The following is a 16,798-nucleotide window of genomic DNA, read 5'->3' as shown; positions in this document are numbered from 1 at the left end:
TTGTTAATGTGTCTGGTTTTGTCACGAGACTGTAAGAAAAATTTGTCTTTTCCCCATGTATGTAAAGTAAGAGGATCAAAGAGGACTTCATAGAGGAAGGGTTTTTGCAGAGTGGGCAGTTGAAGAACGGGGTGAACTGGAGAGATGTAATGAAGACCTGGGCACTGCAGACTGAGGGAAAAACGCGGGGGGAAGCCATGGGCTGGAATATTTGAGTGTCTGTGAGGGAGGGGTAAATACCATTTGAGTGTCTGCCCCGGGAAGAGGAGGCTGTTCAGCTAAGAGTGGGAGGGCTAGGAAGGAGTATAGTAACAAAGTTAACAAATATCTTAGGTGTAGCTTTGATCTTTGCTGGAAGATACATCATGAAGTAATCTTTGGAAGATTCAAATCCAGAAGATACAATTGTATAATTTTCCAGATCCACACACTGACTTTTTTGTAAAGGTGAAATTGACATGTTTACTGCAAGAATGTAAGTAGGTAAGAGCTTATAAGTGAAAAGCAAAGATCCCTTTTCCTGCATAATTTTGTACTTCTTAGAGGTAATTATTATTACCTTTTCTTTTTGCATATAAACTGAGGCATTGTTAATCTGTTTTGTAATTTATGTAATTTTATGTATATAATTATTTTTTGGTATAAATATTAGAAAACCAGATAACATGAATGTAAGAAACTGCCCACTTTCCTCCTGTCTATCCTGTTTATGTACATTTAGGTCAACTTTAGCGAAATAAATGGCTACACAGTATTCCATAGATGGGATCTAATAGAAATTATTTAATTAGTTCCTTATTTCTACACATTGAAGTTATTCTCAGGCTTTTGCTTTTATAAGCAGCAATGCTTCAGTAAACATCTTTGTATCTTTTGAAAAAGGATTTTTTTCTTTTATTTTAGAGAGAGTGATGGTGCACATGGCAGGGTGGGGGGCAGAGGGAGAGTGAGAGAGTGTCTTAAACTGACTCTGTGCTGAGCCTGTGGCCCACCTGGAGCTTAATCTCAAGACCCTGTGGTCAGGACCTGAGCCAAAACCAAGAGTGGGCCCCTTAACTCTTTGTATCTTTTTAAAATTGAGGTGTAATTGATATATTATATCAATTCCAGGTGTAGAAGATAATGACTCAATATTTGTATACAGAGAAAAATGATTGCCACAATAAGAACTTTCAAGATTTACTCTCTTAACAATTTACAAATAGCCAATACATTCCTACGGACTTTTAGCCACCATGCTGTGCATTACATCCTCACGACTTACTGATTTTATAATTTTATTTCTTAACTGCCACCACCTATTTCATCCATCCTTTCAACCCCCCTACCCTCTGGCAACCACCAGTCTGTATCTCTTCTTTGTTCACTTCGTTACTGTGCAACACACGTATATCCAAATATCTTTTCTGAGAAGTAGAATCACTGAGTCAAAGTATTTGAGCATTGACAATTTTGGAAGGTATTGCCATTTGGTAAATGTTTTATCAGTTTATTCTACCACCACCTGTTATGAGACTATCTGTTTCCTCATTTCCTCTCAAACTCTGAATATTGTCAAGTGTTCAAATCCCTGCCAATGTCATAAGAAAAACTAGTGTCTTGCTGTTTTAGCAAACATTTATTTAATTCAGAATGAGGTTAAGTTTTTTTATATATGTCAAGAGAGCCATGTGCAAAGACTGATATTTTCACTTTTAGTTTTTGACTTCCACTGGCATTTATGACTTATCCTTGTCATTCTGGTCTCACATTCCTTCTTCTCTTGGCCCCTATGCAGAATTCCCTCCACAGAACCCATAACAGTGTCCCTCTCACTAGAACTTATTCTCCTATGGGATGGTGAGTGCCATGCTCTGGCATTCTCTACTCTTTCCTTCTTTTCCCTAAATAACTCATCTTGTCTTGCTAATTTACAGATATGAGAAATTTACAGATCATGTCTTCAAAGAAAACTTATAAAGATTTTCATAGACTTGCCAATGTGGTCATGGATGTGGTAACATTACAGTGCGATATGTCCAAATTATGAAATGTACCATCACTGCATTGTTTCATGTAGTTAGGTAATTTCTGAAAGCCTGTTAATTCAGTCATCTATGAGATATGATTATGAAACAATGCCAGAAAAAATACAACAGAACTACCAATCTAAGTAAGCAAAGGATCCTTATTCTTTGCTTTGCATTGTGGTTATGAAACACATGAAAAAGATATCTGAATTGCTTTGTGACAATGGTCTCCAAGAGCACACATGAGCCTTGGTCTACTTTTCTGACAATGACTGAATCGCCCAAGATGAAGTTCCGTGCCTTTTTCCTACAACAGTTTCTCTTTACTCTCCTCTTTCAGGTGGCATGAAAGGTGTCACTGCTGACAGAGACCATGGATGAAGGCAACCACTCAGTAGTGTTGGAGTTTGTGTTCCTGGGACTCTCCACCTCACCGGAGATCCAGCTCCTTCTCTTCTTCTTTTCCTGTGTGTTCTATGTGGCCAGCCTGATGGGAAACCTCCTCATTGTGCTAACTGTGACCTCTGACCCTCGTTTACAGTCCCCCATGTACTTCCTGCTGGCCAACCTTTCCATCATTGACTTGATATTTTGCTCTTCCACAGCTCCCAAGATGATTTATGATCTTTTAAGAGAGTGCAAAACCATCTCTTTTAGGGGCTGTGTAGTTCAGATCTTCTTCATCCATGCAGTTGGGGGCAGTGAGATGGTGCTGCTCATCGCCATGGCCTTTGACAGATATGTTGCCATATGTAAGCCTCTCCACTACCTGACCATCATGACCCCTCGGAGGTGCATTTTATTTCTGGTGGCATCCTGGATCATTGGCCTTATTCATTCAGTGACTCAACTGGCTTTTGTTGTGGACTTGCCTTTCTGTGGGCCTAATGAATTAGACAGCTTTTTTTGTGACCTTCCTCGGTTTATCAAACTTGCTTGCACAGAGACAAACACATTGGGATTCATGGTTACTGCCAATAGTGGTTTTATTTCTGTGGCCTCCTTTTTAATTCTAATAATCTCTTACACCTTTATTTTGGTGACTGTTCAGAAAAAATCTTTGGGGAGTATGTCCAAGGCCCTCTCCACTCTGGCAGCTCATGTCACTGTTGTTGTTTTGTTCTTTGGGCCATTAATTTTCTTCTATGTGTGGCCATTTCCCACATCACATCTGGATAAGTTCCTTGCCATCTTTGATGCAGTTCTTACTCCCTTTCTGAATCCGGTCATCTACACTTTTAGGAATAAGGAGATGAAGGTGGCAATGAGGAGACTATGTTCTCAGTTTGTGAATTAGAGTAAAGTCTTTTAAACATGTGGAAGATTGCATGGTGATGTCGTTCTCTGGACTCTGCTTTTGTAAGAGATTTACAGGTCATGGTTTTCTTGCATTTGTTTATGAGAGCGAGCGAGTGAGCGAGAGAGAGAGAACACAAGCAGGGGGAGGGACAGAAGGAGAGGCAGAAGCAGACTCCATACTGAGGCAGGAGCCAGAAGCAGGGCTGGATTCAGAACCCCAAGATCATGACCTGAGCTGAAGTCACACACTTAACTGACTGAGCCACCCAGGCACCATGGTCATGGTTTTCTTATCTCACCAGTGGTCTTACCTTGATGTGGTGCCAAACAGAATTAGTATAAACATGAAACAATCCCCTTTGAAAGGCAATATGTGGCTCATGTTCATTTTCTATTTTCCCCATGTCAGTAGACTCTCTTACTTTAAAGATAAATATTAATTTTTCCTTCATCTGATTTGTCTTACTATATAGCTGATTTGTTTTCTATGTTTGTAGCTCATTATCTGTTAGCTTCCCTCATTGTTCCATTGCTAATTTGGCTTCTCTGGGGTCCAGTAAGGAGACAAATTAACCATACCAGTTAATTTGAAAGGAAAAATTTAGTGTAAAGAATGGTTAGTTAAGTAAATCTTTTAACTAGTTTTTGAAAGTGGATGAATGGTGAGGTATCACAGACATAGCATTTGTAGGAAGCAGCTCTCAGTCCTTGGGATGGAAAACGAAGGGAAGAAGTTAGAATTACTAAAGCTTAAAAATAAAAAGCTATTAAAATCTTGGAAGAAGGACCTGTGGAGTTGAAAATCACATATCTGAGGAAGGGCTGCTGCTTGGTTGGTGCTAGGGTCTCTGAGTTTAGAGAAGGGCGGGGACACCACCCCTGAGGCAAGGATACTTCTGGTAACACAGGTGTTTCTGAGAAGATGAGCTCTTCTAAGGTTGGGACACAGCTGTTGCCTGGGAAAGAAACCAAGGTTGTTGAGGTGAACAGTGTGGTTGGGTGATGCTCACAGGCATGGTGAGCAGAAAGGAAGCCCACAGGCAGCAAACAGGAAGGAGCAAGGAAGTCCCTCCTCCCTCTTCCACCTTGTAGTCTCCCTTTAGTGACCCTAAATGACAGAGTTGGCCAAAAAGAAATGGGTTTGTAGAGCCTTAGCTTCTGCATCCTGGCAGAGTATGAAGGATAGCTTAGATCTGAAAGATAATAGTTCATAGAGCAAACACAGTTACTTAGAAAATTATTAAAATTCAATTAGGGAGGTTCTCATGGGTTTTTACATTTAAGGTAAATCATCTCATAAAGTTTCCCTATTTTAAAAAGTTTCAGGTACTGGAAAATTAGTTAATTAGTTCAACTTCCTAAAGAGACTATATGGAAGATTTAAAGCTAGAGTCCAGGTTGCCAGGCTCCTGGTCCTTTGCTGCCTTCCGTCACTTTAGATCTTGTTTCCTCGGTGGCTAAGTTTCATGTCTCTATTGAGCTGTTAAGCTGTCACTGATGGGTACCGCTGCATTATTCACCTTGTCTTTTGGATATATGTCAAATAGCATAGCTTCAACACATGTTCGTGAATGATTTTCACTTAATAAATCTATTTGGCCCTATGTTTACATTTCTTTTCTGATTTCTTGTTTTGTTTAAAGAGCTTTCATTTTGGACAGTTTCAGGGCTACCAAGAAGTTGCAAAGGTGTTCCATGGAGTCCCTATATAGCACTTGCCAGCTTCAGTTTCAACTGTTTCTTCTAATGTTATCATCTTACATCTTACATTTCTGTGGTCCATATACTGAGAGATCAACACTGGTACATTCCTGTTAACTCAGTTCTAGACTGTATTCAGATTTCACCAGTGTTTCCTTTAATGTCATTTTCTTTTCGAGAGTTCAGTGTAGGAAAGCACACAGCATTTTGTTATGATTCCTTTACATAGTCTGGTTTGAGGGTGTTTCAGTCTGACCTTATTTACAATGGCTATGACAGCTTTTGGGTGTATTGGTCAGGCATTTTATAAATGTCCCTTAATTTGGCTTTGTCTGAAAATGTCCCTCAGAATTAGACTGGGATTTTTGTTTTTTTTTGTAAAGAATACTATAAAGATGAAGTGGCTTTTTAATTTAATCGTACCAGGGGTATATAATACATACATGCCACCCCTATGATGTTAAACGTGCTCAATTCATTTATTAGGTGACCTTAATGAAAGAGAAGTGACTCACAACATGTTACTTCTGCAGCTATTTTTTACTTAGAAATTTTTAGTTTTTCTCTTTCAGTTTCCTACTTCCTACTTTCCTACTTATATACAGAGAAATTTGATATTTATCAGGCTGTTCCAAGTAATTTGTATTAATTTCTCAGAAAGTGAATATGATTAAATTATTTAAGGTTGCTTTTATTATTCATCATAGGATTTAAAGTGGCAGAGATAATAATCAAGAGATTATTTGAAAAAATCGAAAGAGAAATAATCGACACTTTTTTTTTTTTTTAAAGATTTTATTTATTTCACAGAGAGAGATCACAAGTAGGCAGAGAGGCAGGCAGAGAGAAAGAGGGGGAAGCAGGCTCCCTGCCGCGTAGAGAGCCCGATGTGGGGCTGGATCCCAGAACCATGGGATCATGACCTGAGCTGAAGGCAGAGGCTTTAACCCACTGAGCCCCCCAGGTTCCCCATAATCGACACTTCTTATTTATTTATTTGTCAGAGAGAGAGAGAGAAAGAGGGAGAGAGAGCGAGAGCACAGGCAGACAGAGTGGTAGGCAGAGGCAGAGGGAGAAGAAGTCTCTCTGCTGAGCAAGGAGCCTGATGTGGGACTCGATCCCAGGATGCTGGGATCATGACCTGAGCCGAAGGCAGCTGCTTAACCACCCAGGCATCCCATAATTGACACTGCTTAAAGAGAAGTGTCATTCCTCCCTGCTATGACTCATTTAGAACACTGTCCTTTGTTGCTATGATCACAATGAATATATTTTTAGGAGACAATTTAGTCTTGATTAGTTGGTCACTATCCCTTGGTTCAAGTAATTAGCTATATTTTCCATTTTTAGAAATATTTTATATACCTCTGTGCATGTGAGATAATAGTCTGGGAATAGTTACAAGGGACGGATGGAATGACGTTGACAAGAGGATGAAGGTATTGAACTAGATAAACTTCAGTGATAAGAAAAAACCCCGGTAATGGTTTGTTGTTTGTCTATTTCAATTATGTTTTGGCTCAGAGTCAGAAAGAAACAGGTGGTGCTGGGGAGATGACAAGTAGAGTAGGAGAATAAATACAAATGGTTGTCAACACAAAGGACTGAATTAACCTTAAGTAGGTATAAGTGATAAATGAAATAAAAAAAATAAAACCCCAATTTCATAGAATCATGATGGAGAAAGAATAATTAAAAACCTGCTTAGAAGAAAAATATCTAGGGAACTAAATCACTCTAAACTAAACTAATGTAGTGTAGGTTAAAATTAAGTGTTGGAAGGATGGAGAAAAAGTAGGGAACTAAATATGTAAGGTTTCACAACCTGTAATCAAGCCTCCTGCTTTTGTTTGCATTCTTTAAATATTTGTTAGAATTTTTCTAGGTCACTGCAGTAAGATGTTTGGTGGTGAAATGGGGGTGGTTAGGCAGAGTGCCAAGGATGAAGGGATAGAAGATGATCCTATGAAGGAAGACTAAAGGAATTGAGGTGGTTAAAACTGGAGGGCACAGATGAGTGATCTTTATTTGCTTTTACCAGGTTCAAGCATATAAAATATTTATCTGAAGGAATTGCTGACAATGTCTTTATGTTCACAGAGAAAGAATCAAGTGGCCATCAGCTTACTTGAAAGGATGAGAGATTTTCTTTTTGTAAGGATGAAACTTTGGTTTATTACATTTATAAATAGTGGGATGGTAAGGAAGAAAATGAATTTTCAAACCATGTAAACTGTAGAGAAACTGACATATCCAGGATGGAGAAACTAAGGAAAGGAACTGTGTCAGAACATAATTTTAGATCTCTTCCAACTGAATGATATTATTAATTGGGGATAATGAGCCGTTTTCACTCTTTTTCCCCCCAGAATATTTTAAAATGTAAAATTCCCATGAATCTATTCTTAGGGGTTCCCAAATTCTGATTCCATATAAATCAATATATTTATTTATTTGTTTAAGATTTTAATTTACTTATTTGAGAGAGGGACAGAAATGGAGAATATGAGGGAGGGGGAAGGGCAGAAGGAGAAGAAAGAAAACAGGCTCTCTGCTGAGCAGGTATCCTGATGGATATGGGGCTCCATCCCAGGACTCTAGGATCCTGACCTGAGCCAAAGCTTAACCAATTGAGCCACCCAGGTGCCCTAAATCAAGACATTTAAATGAGGATTTTATAAGGCGGGCACTTCATGGAATGAGTACTGGGTGTTAAATGCAACTGATGAATCACTAAATTCTATCCCTGAAACCAATAATACACTATATGTTAACTTCATTTAAATTTTAAGAAGTTTAAAAATAAACAATGATTCCATTAAATGCTGCAGAATCTGGATTTTCTGCATGCCATGATCACTTACATAGTCTAAATAAAGAATGGCTGTAATTGTGTTATAATTCTTGAGTGTAATAGCTAGACCAGAATTAGAGAACTCAAGAGTGGAATATCTTCTAATGGCAATGGCCTTAAAGGAGCAGCGCTGTTTTCCATGGAAGTCTGCAAGGTCTCAAGTTGATTGGGCACCCAGAACATACTGTCTCCTTCTAGAAGCTGTTGAGACTGTATCTCAGAGGCACTGGAGAGGCACTTGAGAAATTTGAATAGTTGAAGATAGGAGCTGGGTAAGTTTCCCTTTTATTAGTTGTAGTATTTTGTGTGGTTTTTTTGTTGTTGGTTTTTTTGTTTGTTTGTTTGTTTGTTTTGTTTTTTTGTTTTTGTTCTTTTCGGGATGTAAAGTAGGTACCTTTTGTCTTTGGCCCATTTATCCTTCTGTTCTCAGATTTTGCTCTCATTCCTGGAGTCTGGCTCTCTCCTCCTCAGCTCATCTCTTCTTGCCCTGTCTTCTGCAGCAACCAACTCAAGCTCATCCTTCTTGGGTAATGAGTCAGGTTTAAAATGAATCAGTTATTTCTTCATTGTATAAATAATCATTTCTTCCACACATAAGATCTCAGTGAAGGAGAGCCATCTGGTAACTTATTTGTTTGTCTATAATAGCTTAATGTGGCACCTTTCCCTTAAGCAATGTAAGTAAAACTAGGGGATGCAGTATGTTAGTTAACAAGAAAGCAACTCTAATGCTATTAGGAACAATTCTGAGATGACTTTTGAGATTGCATTATCTGAATAAGCTTCCAGTCTGCCATTTCTACTGTTCATCACAATTTTTCCCCTAACTGATCATCTTGGACTCCTGTTGCCTTCAAAAACCCAATGTCCTGCTGTCTTCCTTCTTGTCATCTTTTTATCAATTTCCCTTCTGATTTTAAAAATGTATTTTTCTTTTACTCCAAAATTGTCCTTTTTGCCTTCTGGCTAGACTGTTTGTATGGAAGCTTTACACAGAAATAAAAAAATAAAAAAATAAATACATGGCTCAATAAATCATTTTCTGATTTTGTTAACCTTATTTCTTACAAACTTATTAACAGTTTTCTCAGTATTTCTTTTATCATCTTACTTCTTTTTTAATTTTTTTAGAGAGAAAGAGAGAGAGTGTGTGAGCAAGTGAGATGGGTGAAGGAACAGAGGGAAAGGGAGAGGGAGAATCTTAAGCAGGCTCCACACACTCAGTGTGGAGTCTGACCTGCGACTCCATCTCATGATCCTGAGACCATGACCTGTGCTGAAATTAAGGGTTGGATGTTTAACTGACTGAGCCACCCAGAGGTGGTGGCTTGTTTTTTGTTTTGTTTTTGTTTTTGCTCTTCACATTTCAATTTGGAGGAAACGCCACTTATATTTTTAGGTCACAGTATATTCTCACTGTTATTCCCACTTCATGGAGACCTTGGAAGAGTTTTGGATAACACACTATTCCCTTTAGTGATAAGAAAGAATGCTTTTTGCCCATTTTCTGCCCATTCTTAGAGAAATTTTTGATTAGTTAGTTCATATTTCATGATATGGAGGTTTGGTTTTAAGTCATAAAATGGCTTACACAACTTTTACTTAAAATTGTCCTGATAACTGCTATGTAAATATTTGTTGAATGAATGAATGAATTAGCCAAGAAATCCATCCAGTAGCATTTCTGAGCTGGTTTCCAGTGAGAAAAAACAATTATGGTACCCAATTCTGCCCCAAGAGTCTTGTACCATATTTGGGGAGATAAAAATCCATGCATATTTATCAGAAAGCCATTAAAAATTACTGTGATAGAAACCATAGATGTAAAAATTCAGATAAAAAAGTCAGTCAGAATACTAAGAGGAGACTCTGTGAATGTGGAAATTGAACTAGAAAGCAGCAGAGTATTTGTGACTCCTCAGTATTTGATAAATTACAGCATTTCTTCAAGTGTTCTTATCCTTTCTAGGGAAGGAAATTTGTATGAAACAGACCAGAATTGCATTTTCTGTCATGAATATGGACTTCACAAAGGCAGGAATGCTTGTCCATGTTGTATTCTCATTGCCCAGATTGATGCTTGGCATTCTGGGCACTCAAAAATATTTACTGACTTAATGAACAAAAGTCATTAAAAAATCATTTGAAGAAGCACTCAGGACTAAATTGTATACCTAGTTGTCCAAGAACATATTGGTTGGCTGATTATCTTGGGATAATCCCAAGATTGGTTCCTCACCATTAGTGGATATTAGTTGGCTAGACTTGGTCCTGGATATAATAGGAGTCAGTGTCTAAGGTGTAGTTTCTGGGAGAAGGTCCCAATGCACTACCAGTTCTTCCTCCTTCAATATCTCTTCCATCTTCGTGACAGGCTCTCTGAAATTTCCTCTGTCAGATTCATTGCTTAGTGATATGGTTTTCTTTTCCCCTTAAAACATTTGTTCACTTGTGAGAAGTTGTGGTGTCACAAAATATTGGCCCCAAAATATCCATGTCTTAATCCCCGAGCCTGTGAATATATTACTTTACATGGCACAAGGGACTTTGTCAATGTGATTAAGAACTTTGAGATGGCCAAATTATCCTGGATTATCTGGATATTGTAGGCCTGTGAATCCCACCTTACAAGTGGGAGGCAGGGTGGTTACAGTCAGAGAAGATATGTGGTGATAGTTGGCAGAATTTGCAATGATGTACTTTAAAGAGGGAGGAAGGGGTCATGAAGCAAAGAATTCAGGCAAACTTGGAAGAGGAAGATACTGGATCCTCTCCTTGGTCCTCTAGAAGGGAGGCAAGTCTCCTGACATCTCAATTCTAGCTTAGAAGACCCATTTTGGCCTTCTCATCTTCAGAACTGTGAGATCACACATTTGTGTTTTGGTAAGCCAAAAAGTAATTTGTTACCGCAGAAACAGAGAATGAATACATATAGAACTAATACAAATTTCTATTTCAGGCAAAGAACATTCAGTGGGAGCCATGGGTTCTTGATACTCTGTAAACCCTCCCACTAACTGACTTTGGGATAATGAGAGGTCACCTTGTATACTTCTTTCTATATAAATTATTTCATTGGTTTAACATGGAGTTATGGAGTTGTACTAAATCAGAAACAGCCACTGAGCAGTGGACTTCTGATGATTTATTCATGGCAAGTTTTTTTTTTTTTTAATTCTTAAAAAACTGTAATTGTGTCCTAGCTACCCCTGCTGCAATTCAGCTAATGTCCCTTAGTTCTTTTTTGTGCCCATTATCCCTCTAACTAATTGTGACCCTGTCTCAATTGCAGACACAGATACTGTCTGGCTATTTTCACCAGTTTTCTTTTCCCTTTATTCTTTTAACCATTCAAAGTGCATTTTGAAAAGGAAAAAAGACTGTTAATGTGGCAGAGTTCTTATCTTTGGGGATTCAATGACTATCTTTATCCGTCTACTAGTGGAGATTATTTGCCTCAGGTCAATTCATGTGTTATATTAGAAATTGTGAATTTTTTGGGAAGTACGTATAATTAAAAGATAAAACTTTTTTTCCATTTGAAAAGTATATAAAAGTCTTTCTATTTGCCATTTTAAATTAACAGTTGAGACTCCATATTTCATTTGGTGATAGAGTTCTCTTGTGAAATAATTATGTTGGGTAGCTAAACAATTGCATGATGAGGCTTGGGATCCTATGATAATTCCTGACTGGTACCACAAAATACATGATTAATGTGAACTTTGGTGGATTAAGATAAACTCTCTTAACTGCAGGAGTCATTCTTCAGTCCCTTTAATTTCTTCCTTCATTCAGTCAGTGTGAAGCACTCATTAAATAACTCATTGTGTTAGTCACAACTGGTGATTGTGATGGAGGTAGGGTATACTCATATGAACTTAGATGATTCCTGTACCCAAGAAACTATCCATTAATTTGAGAAATGGAAACTTATATAATCAGGAGAGGCAGAATGAAATCAACACTAACAGTGCAGAGAGAGTAGAGAGATTGAAGCATATCTGGAAGATTTCACAGGGGAGGGAGGATTTGAACTGGGACACTGAAAATGGGACAGTAGAGAATAGAATGAGAAATTTTGAAAGCTGAAAGAAAGAAGATGTGTAAAGTCTAAGTAAGCAAGAGGATTAATGGGACAGAGACTTTGAAAGCTATGTGCCGTGTATGAATTGTTAGGTGGTTCATATAAGTGGCTGAAATCCTATCCATTCATAAGAAATCATAGTCAAAAGTATTTGAAGTTGACATTGTATGTTATTGAAGTAGAATGCAGGGGAGGAGGAAATATGAAATAGCCATGTGATAGTGAAGAAAACAGAAGGGAAACAGGTCCAGAGATGAAATTCACTTAGTTGTAGCAGTTTTGAATCCATGCTGGTATTGGGAGCCAGCTAGCTCCTATAAGTAGAAGTCCAATGTACATGTAATGAAGATTATTTGGCTATGAAGTTGTTAATATGACTGTTTTCATGGGCTGAGACTTCCTTTTGTGAACACTAATACTTGCCTAGGCAATTGTTTTCCATTTTCTGTCTTCCTTTAGGGAAACATGAAAACTGATCCTGTTGTTTGAGGCAATGGACAGAATGAACCAGTCGATAGTATCAGAGTTTGTGTTCCTTGGACTCACGAATTCATGGGAGATCCAACTTCTCCTTTTTGTTTTCTCCTTTTTATTCTACTTGGCAAGCATGATGGGAAACCTTGTCATTGTGTTCACTGTAACCTTGGATGCTCATCTGCATTCCCCTATGTATTTCCTCCTGGCTAACCTCTCTGTCATTGATATGTTGTTTTGCTCAATCACATCCCCTAAAATGATTTGTGATATTTTTAAGAAGCACAAAGCCATCTCTTTTTGTGGATGTATTATGCAGATCTTCTTTAGCCATGCAGTTGGGGGCACAGAGATGGTGCTGCTTATAGCCATGGCCTTTGACAGATATGTGGCCATATGTAAGCCTCTGCACTACTTGAGCATCATGAGCCCAAAGATGTGTCTATTCTTTTTAGTAACTTCTTGGGTCATTGGCCTCATCCATTCATTGGTTCAATTAGTTTTTGTGGTAGATTTGCCTTTTTGTGGCCCTAATGTATTGGATAGTTTTTATTGTGACCTTCCCCGGCTCCTCAGGCTTGCCTGCACAAACACTCAAGAATTGGAGTTCATGGTTACTGTCAATAGTGGGCTCATTTCTGTGGGGTCTTTTATCCTGCTGGTCTTTTCATATGTCTTCATTTTGTTTACTGTTTGGAAACACTCCTCTGGTGGTTCATCCAAGGCTGTCTCCACACTGTCGGCTCATATCACTGTGGTGGTTTTGTTCTTTGGGCCATTGATGTTTTTCTACACATGGCCTTCTCCCACATCAAACCTGGATAAATATCTTGCTATTTTTGATGCAGTTATCACTCCTTTTCTGAATCCAGTCATCTACACATTCAGGAACAGAGAGATGAAAGTGGCAATGAGGAGACTGTGTGGTCGTCTTGTGCGTTACAGGAAGATTTCATGAACAGATGGTTATGAAGATGTGAAATCACGGATTTCCCTCATGCTGGTTGTAGAAAAGACATTATGCAATTTCAGAAAAATCCATTACACTTAGGACATCTTATATGTCTAGAGATCTACTATCTATGATATTATGGTATCTATTTCACCATTAAGTTAGAAGTCATGCTTTTCTTTGATACTCTGTATGTCAAAGTTCTAAAAAGTGAATAATATATGTTTTGAAACCTACAGGGTTAGGAGAATGCCATAATGTAAATAATAAAGTTTGATGTTTTTCCTAAACATATTGTTCTATTGATAGACAAATTATGCATTTATATTATCCTCCATCTGCTTGCTTGAGTTTATACCTTGATTTTTATTCTCTTTGTTGCTAGATTGTTTTCTCTATGTGGCAGTGTAAGAAATTTTTAATCCTATGTGAGAATTATAGATTTTAAAGCTAGATTGTATTACCAACCTCATTGTCTATTTTAAAAAAGATTTTATTTATTTATTTGACACAGAGAGAGAGAGAGAGAGAGAGAGCACAAGTATGTGGAGAGGCAGGCAGAGAGAGGGGGGGGAAGCAGGCTCCCTGCTGAGCGGAGAGCCCAGTTCAGGGCTCGATCCCACGACTCTGAGATCATGACCTGAGCTGAAGGCAGAGGGTTAACTCACTGAGCCACCCAGGTGCCCCAACATCATTGCCTTTAATCCCTTCGGTTGCACTAGCTATAACCCAGGAGATGAGGGGTGATAGCATTTAGCACAATGTTAGAACAGAATTTATCAGAGAGCCAGGCACTGGAAGCCTTGACCCAGTTTGCATGTCAGTGTCCATTCACTTTCAAATCAGTTTTGCATTTTGAATTTCTGAACATAGTCTACTCTGTCAGCTTTTTCCTATAGGTCTCTCTAATGTAAGAGTTTACAGCACTTATGTGTATTGCTTTTTTCTTATAAATTTCTCAGTGAGCACTGAGCACTTCCTTATCATTTCTAAATCTTTTCTTACTTTCTACCACGACCATATGTTTCTTGTTCAGGTCCTACTAAAGCTGAATCTTAAACTATTGCATTAGTTATGAAAAACATGTTTAGAATTCATTAAGCAGGATTCTTTTGTCTATAGAGTTAACCAGAGATTTTTGATTAAGTTCTATTTTGTAGGCCTGAAGTCCCCCCAGATACTTACAACTAATCATGGTATTTCTTTTGTGGGAAAGAAGTCATTGATTAACTTTTACTCTGCTTAAGGAAGTGACACTAAGATCATTGTACCTCTCCCAGAAAGAGAAATTAAAATATTTCAGAAAAATGAAATATTTATAGAATATCCATGAAGGGTTTCCCCCCATACATTGAGCAGCTTGTTATTTAACAAAATTACTAGACAATGGAATGGGATGCACACACCAATTGAAGTTTCCTTCATGAGGCAATGAAATTATGATTGTCTGTCATCATTTGTGTTCTAGGGGAGGAATAAGTGAGGTGACTCAAATGGTGATTGTTACAAAACTAGGTATTGTTCTCAGGGCTTTACCTTGAATCTTATGGAGTAGATACTCTCACTATCCCCATTTTTACACAGGAGGGCTCTGAGGCATGAAGATTTTAAACATTATCAAGTTGCATTAAATAATCACACTGTACACAAAGCCTTGTGGTTTTGACGCAGGATCTGTAATCTTAACTCTTGCACTATAATTCATCTCTGGTAATAAAAGATAACCGAATAACTCCTTTACTTGGAAACAATCCCTTCTTGTGGGCTTCCTCTGGAGACTTCCTTACCACCAAAACCCAGTATTTATAGGGTTAGTAAATTCACAAATATTTTTTGTGTATGTAAAACCAATGGGGCATTTTGTACAAGGCACTCACTACTATCAGGGAGTTGAAATGCCAGATTTCCCTTGATATATTGTAGAGGAAGGAACCTAAAGGCTCAAGAAGATATCTGAATGGATCTATTATGTGTAACCTACTTAGATAACCCCTAGCTGTACCTTTCTGGGAGGGGCTGGGGGGCATGCCATCGCCAAGATTGCTTTAACAAAAATGCCAGTAGGAAGGGCTGTGTGATATCTCAACAAGTATACATGACAATGATCCTCTCAGTACTTTCTCCAAAGGTACACTTGACCATGTACTTGCATAATCATACACTAGGAATAAAGGAATATCGCAACAGTTTGAGGACTGTTGGACACAGAATCTGAGTTGAAATGGATACTCAAATCCCTAAAAGGTTATTATGGTCCTTTATTTGAAGGGTGGCCAGTGGGAATTAACTATATACAGTGTCCAAATCTAGATCTGGTGCATAGTGGGTCCACCAAATGACACCCCTGCCACCCTGTGATCATTATGCCATTTCCTGGATGTATAATTTGAATGGACACACTTGGTTGTTGGTACAACTCCCATTCTGTTTCCTTGCCCTGTGGGTTTCAGGTATTGTAGAGGAGAAGCTACTGAGCCTGTCACATCCATACACTCAGACAGTATTTTTTTTTTTTTAAAGGGACATTATATTCTGCAGGGATGGGGTGGCAATAAGATACCCAAACAGTATAGGAATGGTGATCGCCATCCTCTATTTAATTCACCACTCTGGCCCCTACAAAAGTCAGGCAGATCTTAGAAAATGATAATGGACTACTATAAACTCAACCCAGTAGTAGCCTCAATTGCAGTTGATATACTAAAGGTGGTTTTGTTGCTAGAGCAGAATTTTTATTTTTTAAAGATTTTATTTATTTATTTGAAAGAGGGAGAGAACACAAGCAGGGGAAGCGGCAGAGGCAGAGGGAGATACAGACTTCCCACTGAGAAGGGAGCCCAATAAGGGACTCCATCCCAAGACCCTGGGATCATGATCTGAGCAGAAGGCAGACATTTAAGTGACTGAGCTACCCAGGCACTGTAGAGCAGATTAATACAGCCTTGGGTGTATGATATATGGTCATTGATCTGATAAATTTTCTTTTCCATCTCTCTCAGAAAGTAGAGTTAGAAACAATTCATATGGAAATGCCATCAGTATATATTTATTGTTCTACCCTTTGTCATAGTCTGAAGAGAAATGGATCATCTGGATGGTTTATATATATTTAAGACTGTCTACTATATTAAAGACACTATGCTGTCAAACCAGATAAGGAAGAAATAGCAAGGATATTCATGCTTAGGTTGTACATATAAGTTGTCAAGGAGTGAATAAATTGCATAAAGAATAGGGTAATTTTCATGTCATTAAAATTTTAGGAATTCAGTGATATGGATCAAAGACTTAACTGTTGGAGAAAACACAAGCAAAGACCTTGACTTTGGTCTTGGGAATGATTTTTGGGATAAGACACCCAAATACACAGGCAACAAAAGCTAAAATCAATAACTGGGAAGGTATCAATATGAAGAGATTCC

At 38.2% G+C, this 16,798-nt stretch overlaps 2 protein-coding genes across 3 annotated transcripts; both read left to right on the top strand.

Moving 5' to 3' along the window:
- The first annotated feature begins 2,201 nt into the window (after positions 1–2,201).
- Positions 2,202–3,306, top strand: LOC131998670 (olfactory receptor 4F6). 2 transcript variants are annotated; one of them, XM_059371156.1, is made up of 2 exons: positions 2,202–2,235; positions 2,378–3,306. In XM_059371156.1, the coding sequence occupies exons 1-2, from the start codon at positions 2,202–2,204 to the stop codon at positions 3,304–3,306; spliced, it is 963 nt and encodes a 320-aa protein (XP_059227139.1). The 2 variants fall into 2 exon arrangements, with proteins under 2 accessions (XP_059227139.1, XP_059227140.1); XM_059371157.1 differs by lacking the exon at positions 2,202–2,235 and having other exon boundaries at positions 2,353–3,306.
- A 9,137-nt stretch (positions 3,307–12,443) lies between these two features.
- On the top strand, positions 12,444–13,382 carry LOC131998669 (olfactory receptor 4F15). The gene has a single exon (XM_059371155.1). It carries the CDS (start codon positions 12,444–12,446, stop codon positions 13,380–13,382), a length of 939 nt encoding a protein of 312 aa, XP_059227138.1.
- The last annotated feature ends 3,416 nt before the right edge of the window (positions 13,383–16,798 follow it).

The sequence above is a fragment of the Mustela nigripes genome, chromosome 13, assembly GCF_022355385.1.
Source record: "Mustela nigripes isolate SB6536 chromosome 13, MUSNIG.SB6536, whole genome shotgun sequence".
NCBI lineage: Eukaryota > Metazoa > Chordata > Mammalia > Carnivora > Mustelidae > Mustela > Mustela nigripes.
Note: the sequence above shows the minus strand (reverse complement) of the source record. Positions and strands in the feature narration are given on the sequence as shown.

What these genes read in the sequence shown, in the direction of transcription:
- LOC131998670 (XM_059371156.1), top strand. Translation starts at nt 2,202, where the DNA reads ATGAAAAAGATATCTGAATTGCTTTGTGACAATG. An exon ending in TGAATTGCTTTGTGACAATG is followed by an intron (nt 2,236 to 2,377) that starts GTCTCCAAGAGC and finishes CACTGCTGACAG; the next exon opens with AGACCATGGATGAAGGCAAC.
- LOC131998669 (XM_059371155.1), top strand. Translation starts at nt 12,444, where the DNA reads ATGGACAGAATGAACCAGTCGATAGTATCAGAGTTTGTGTTCCTTGGA.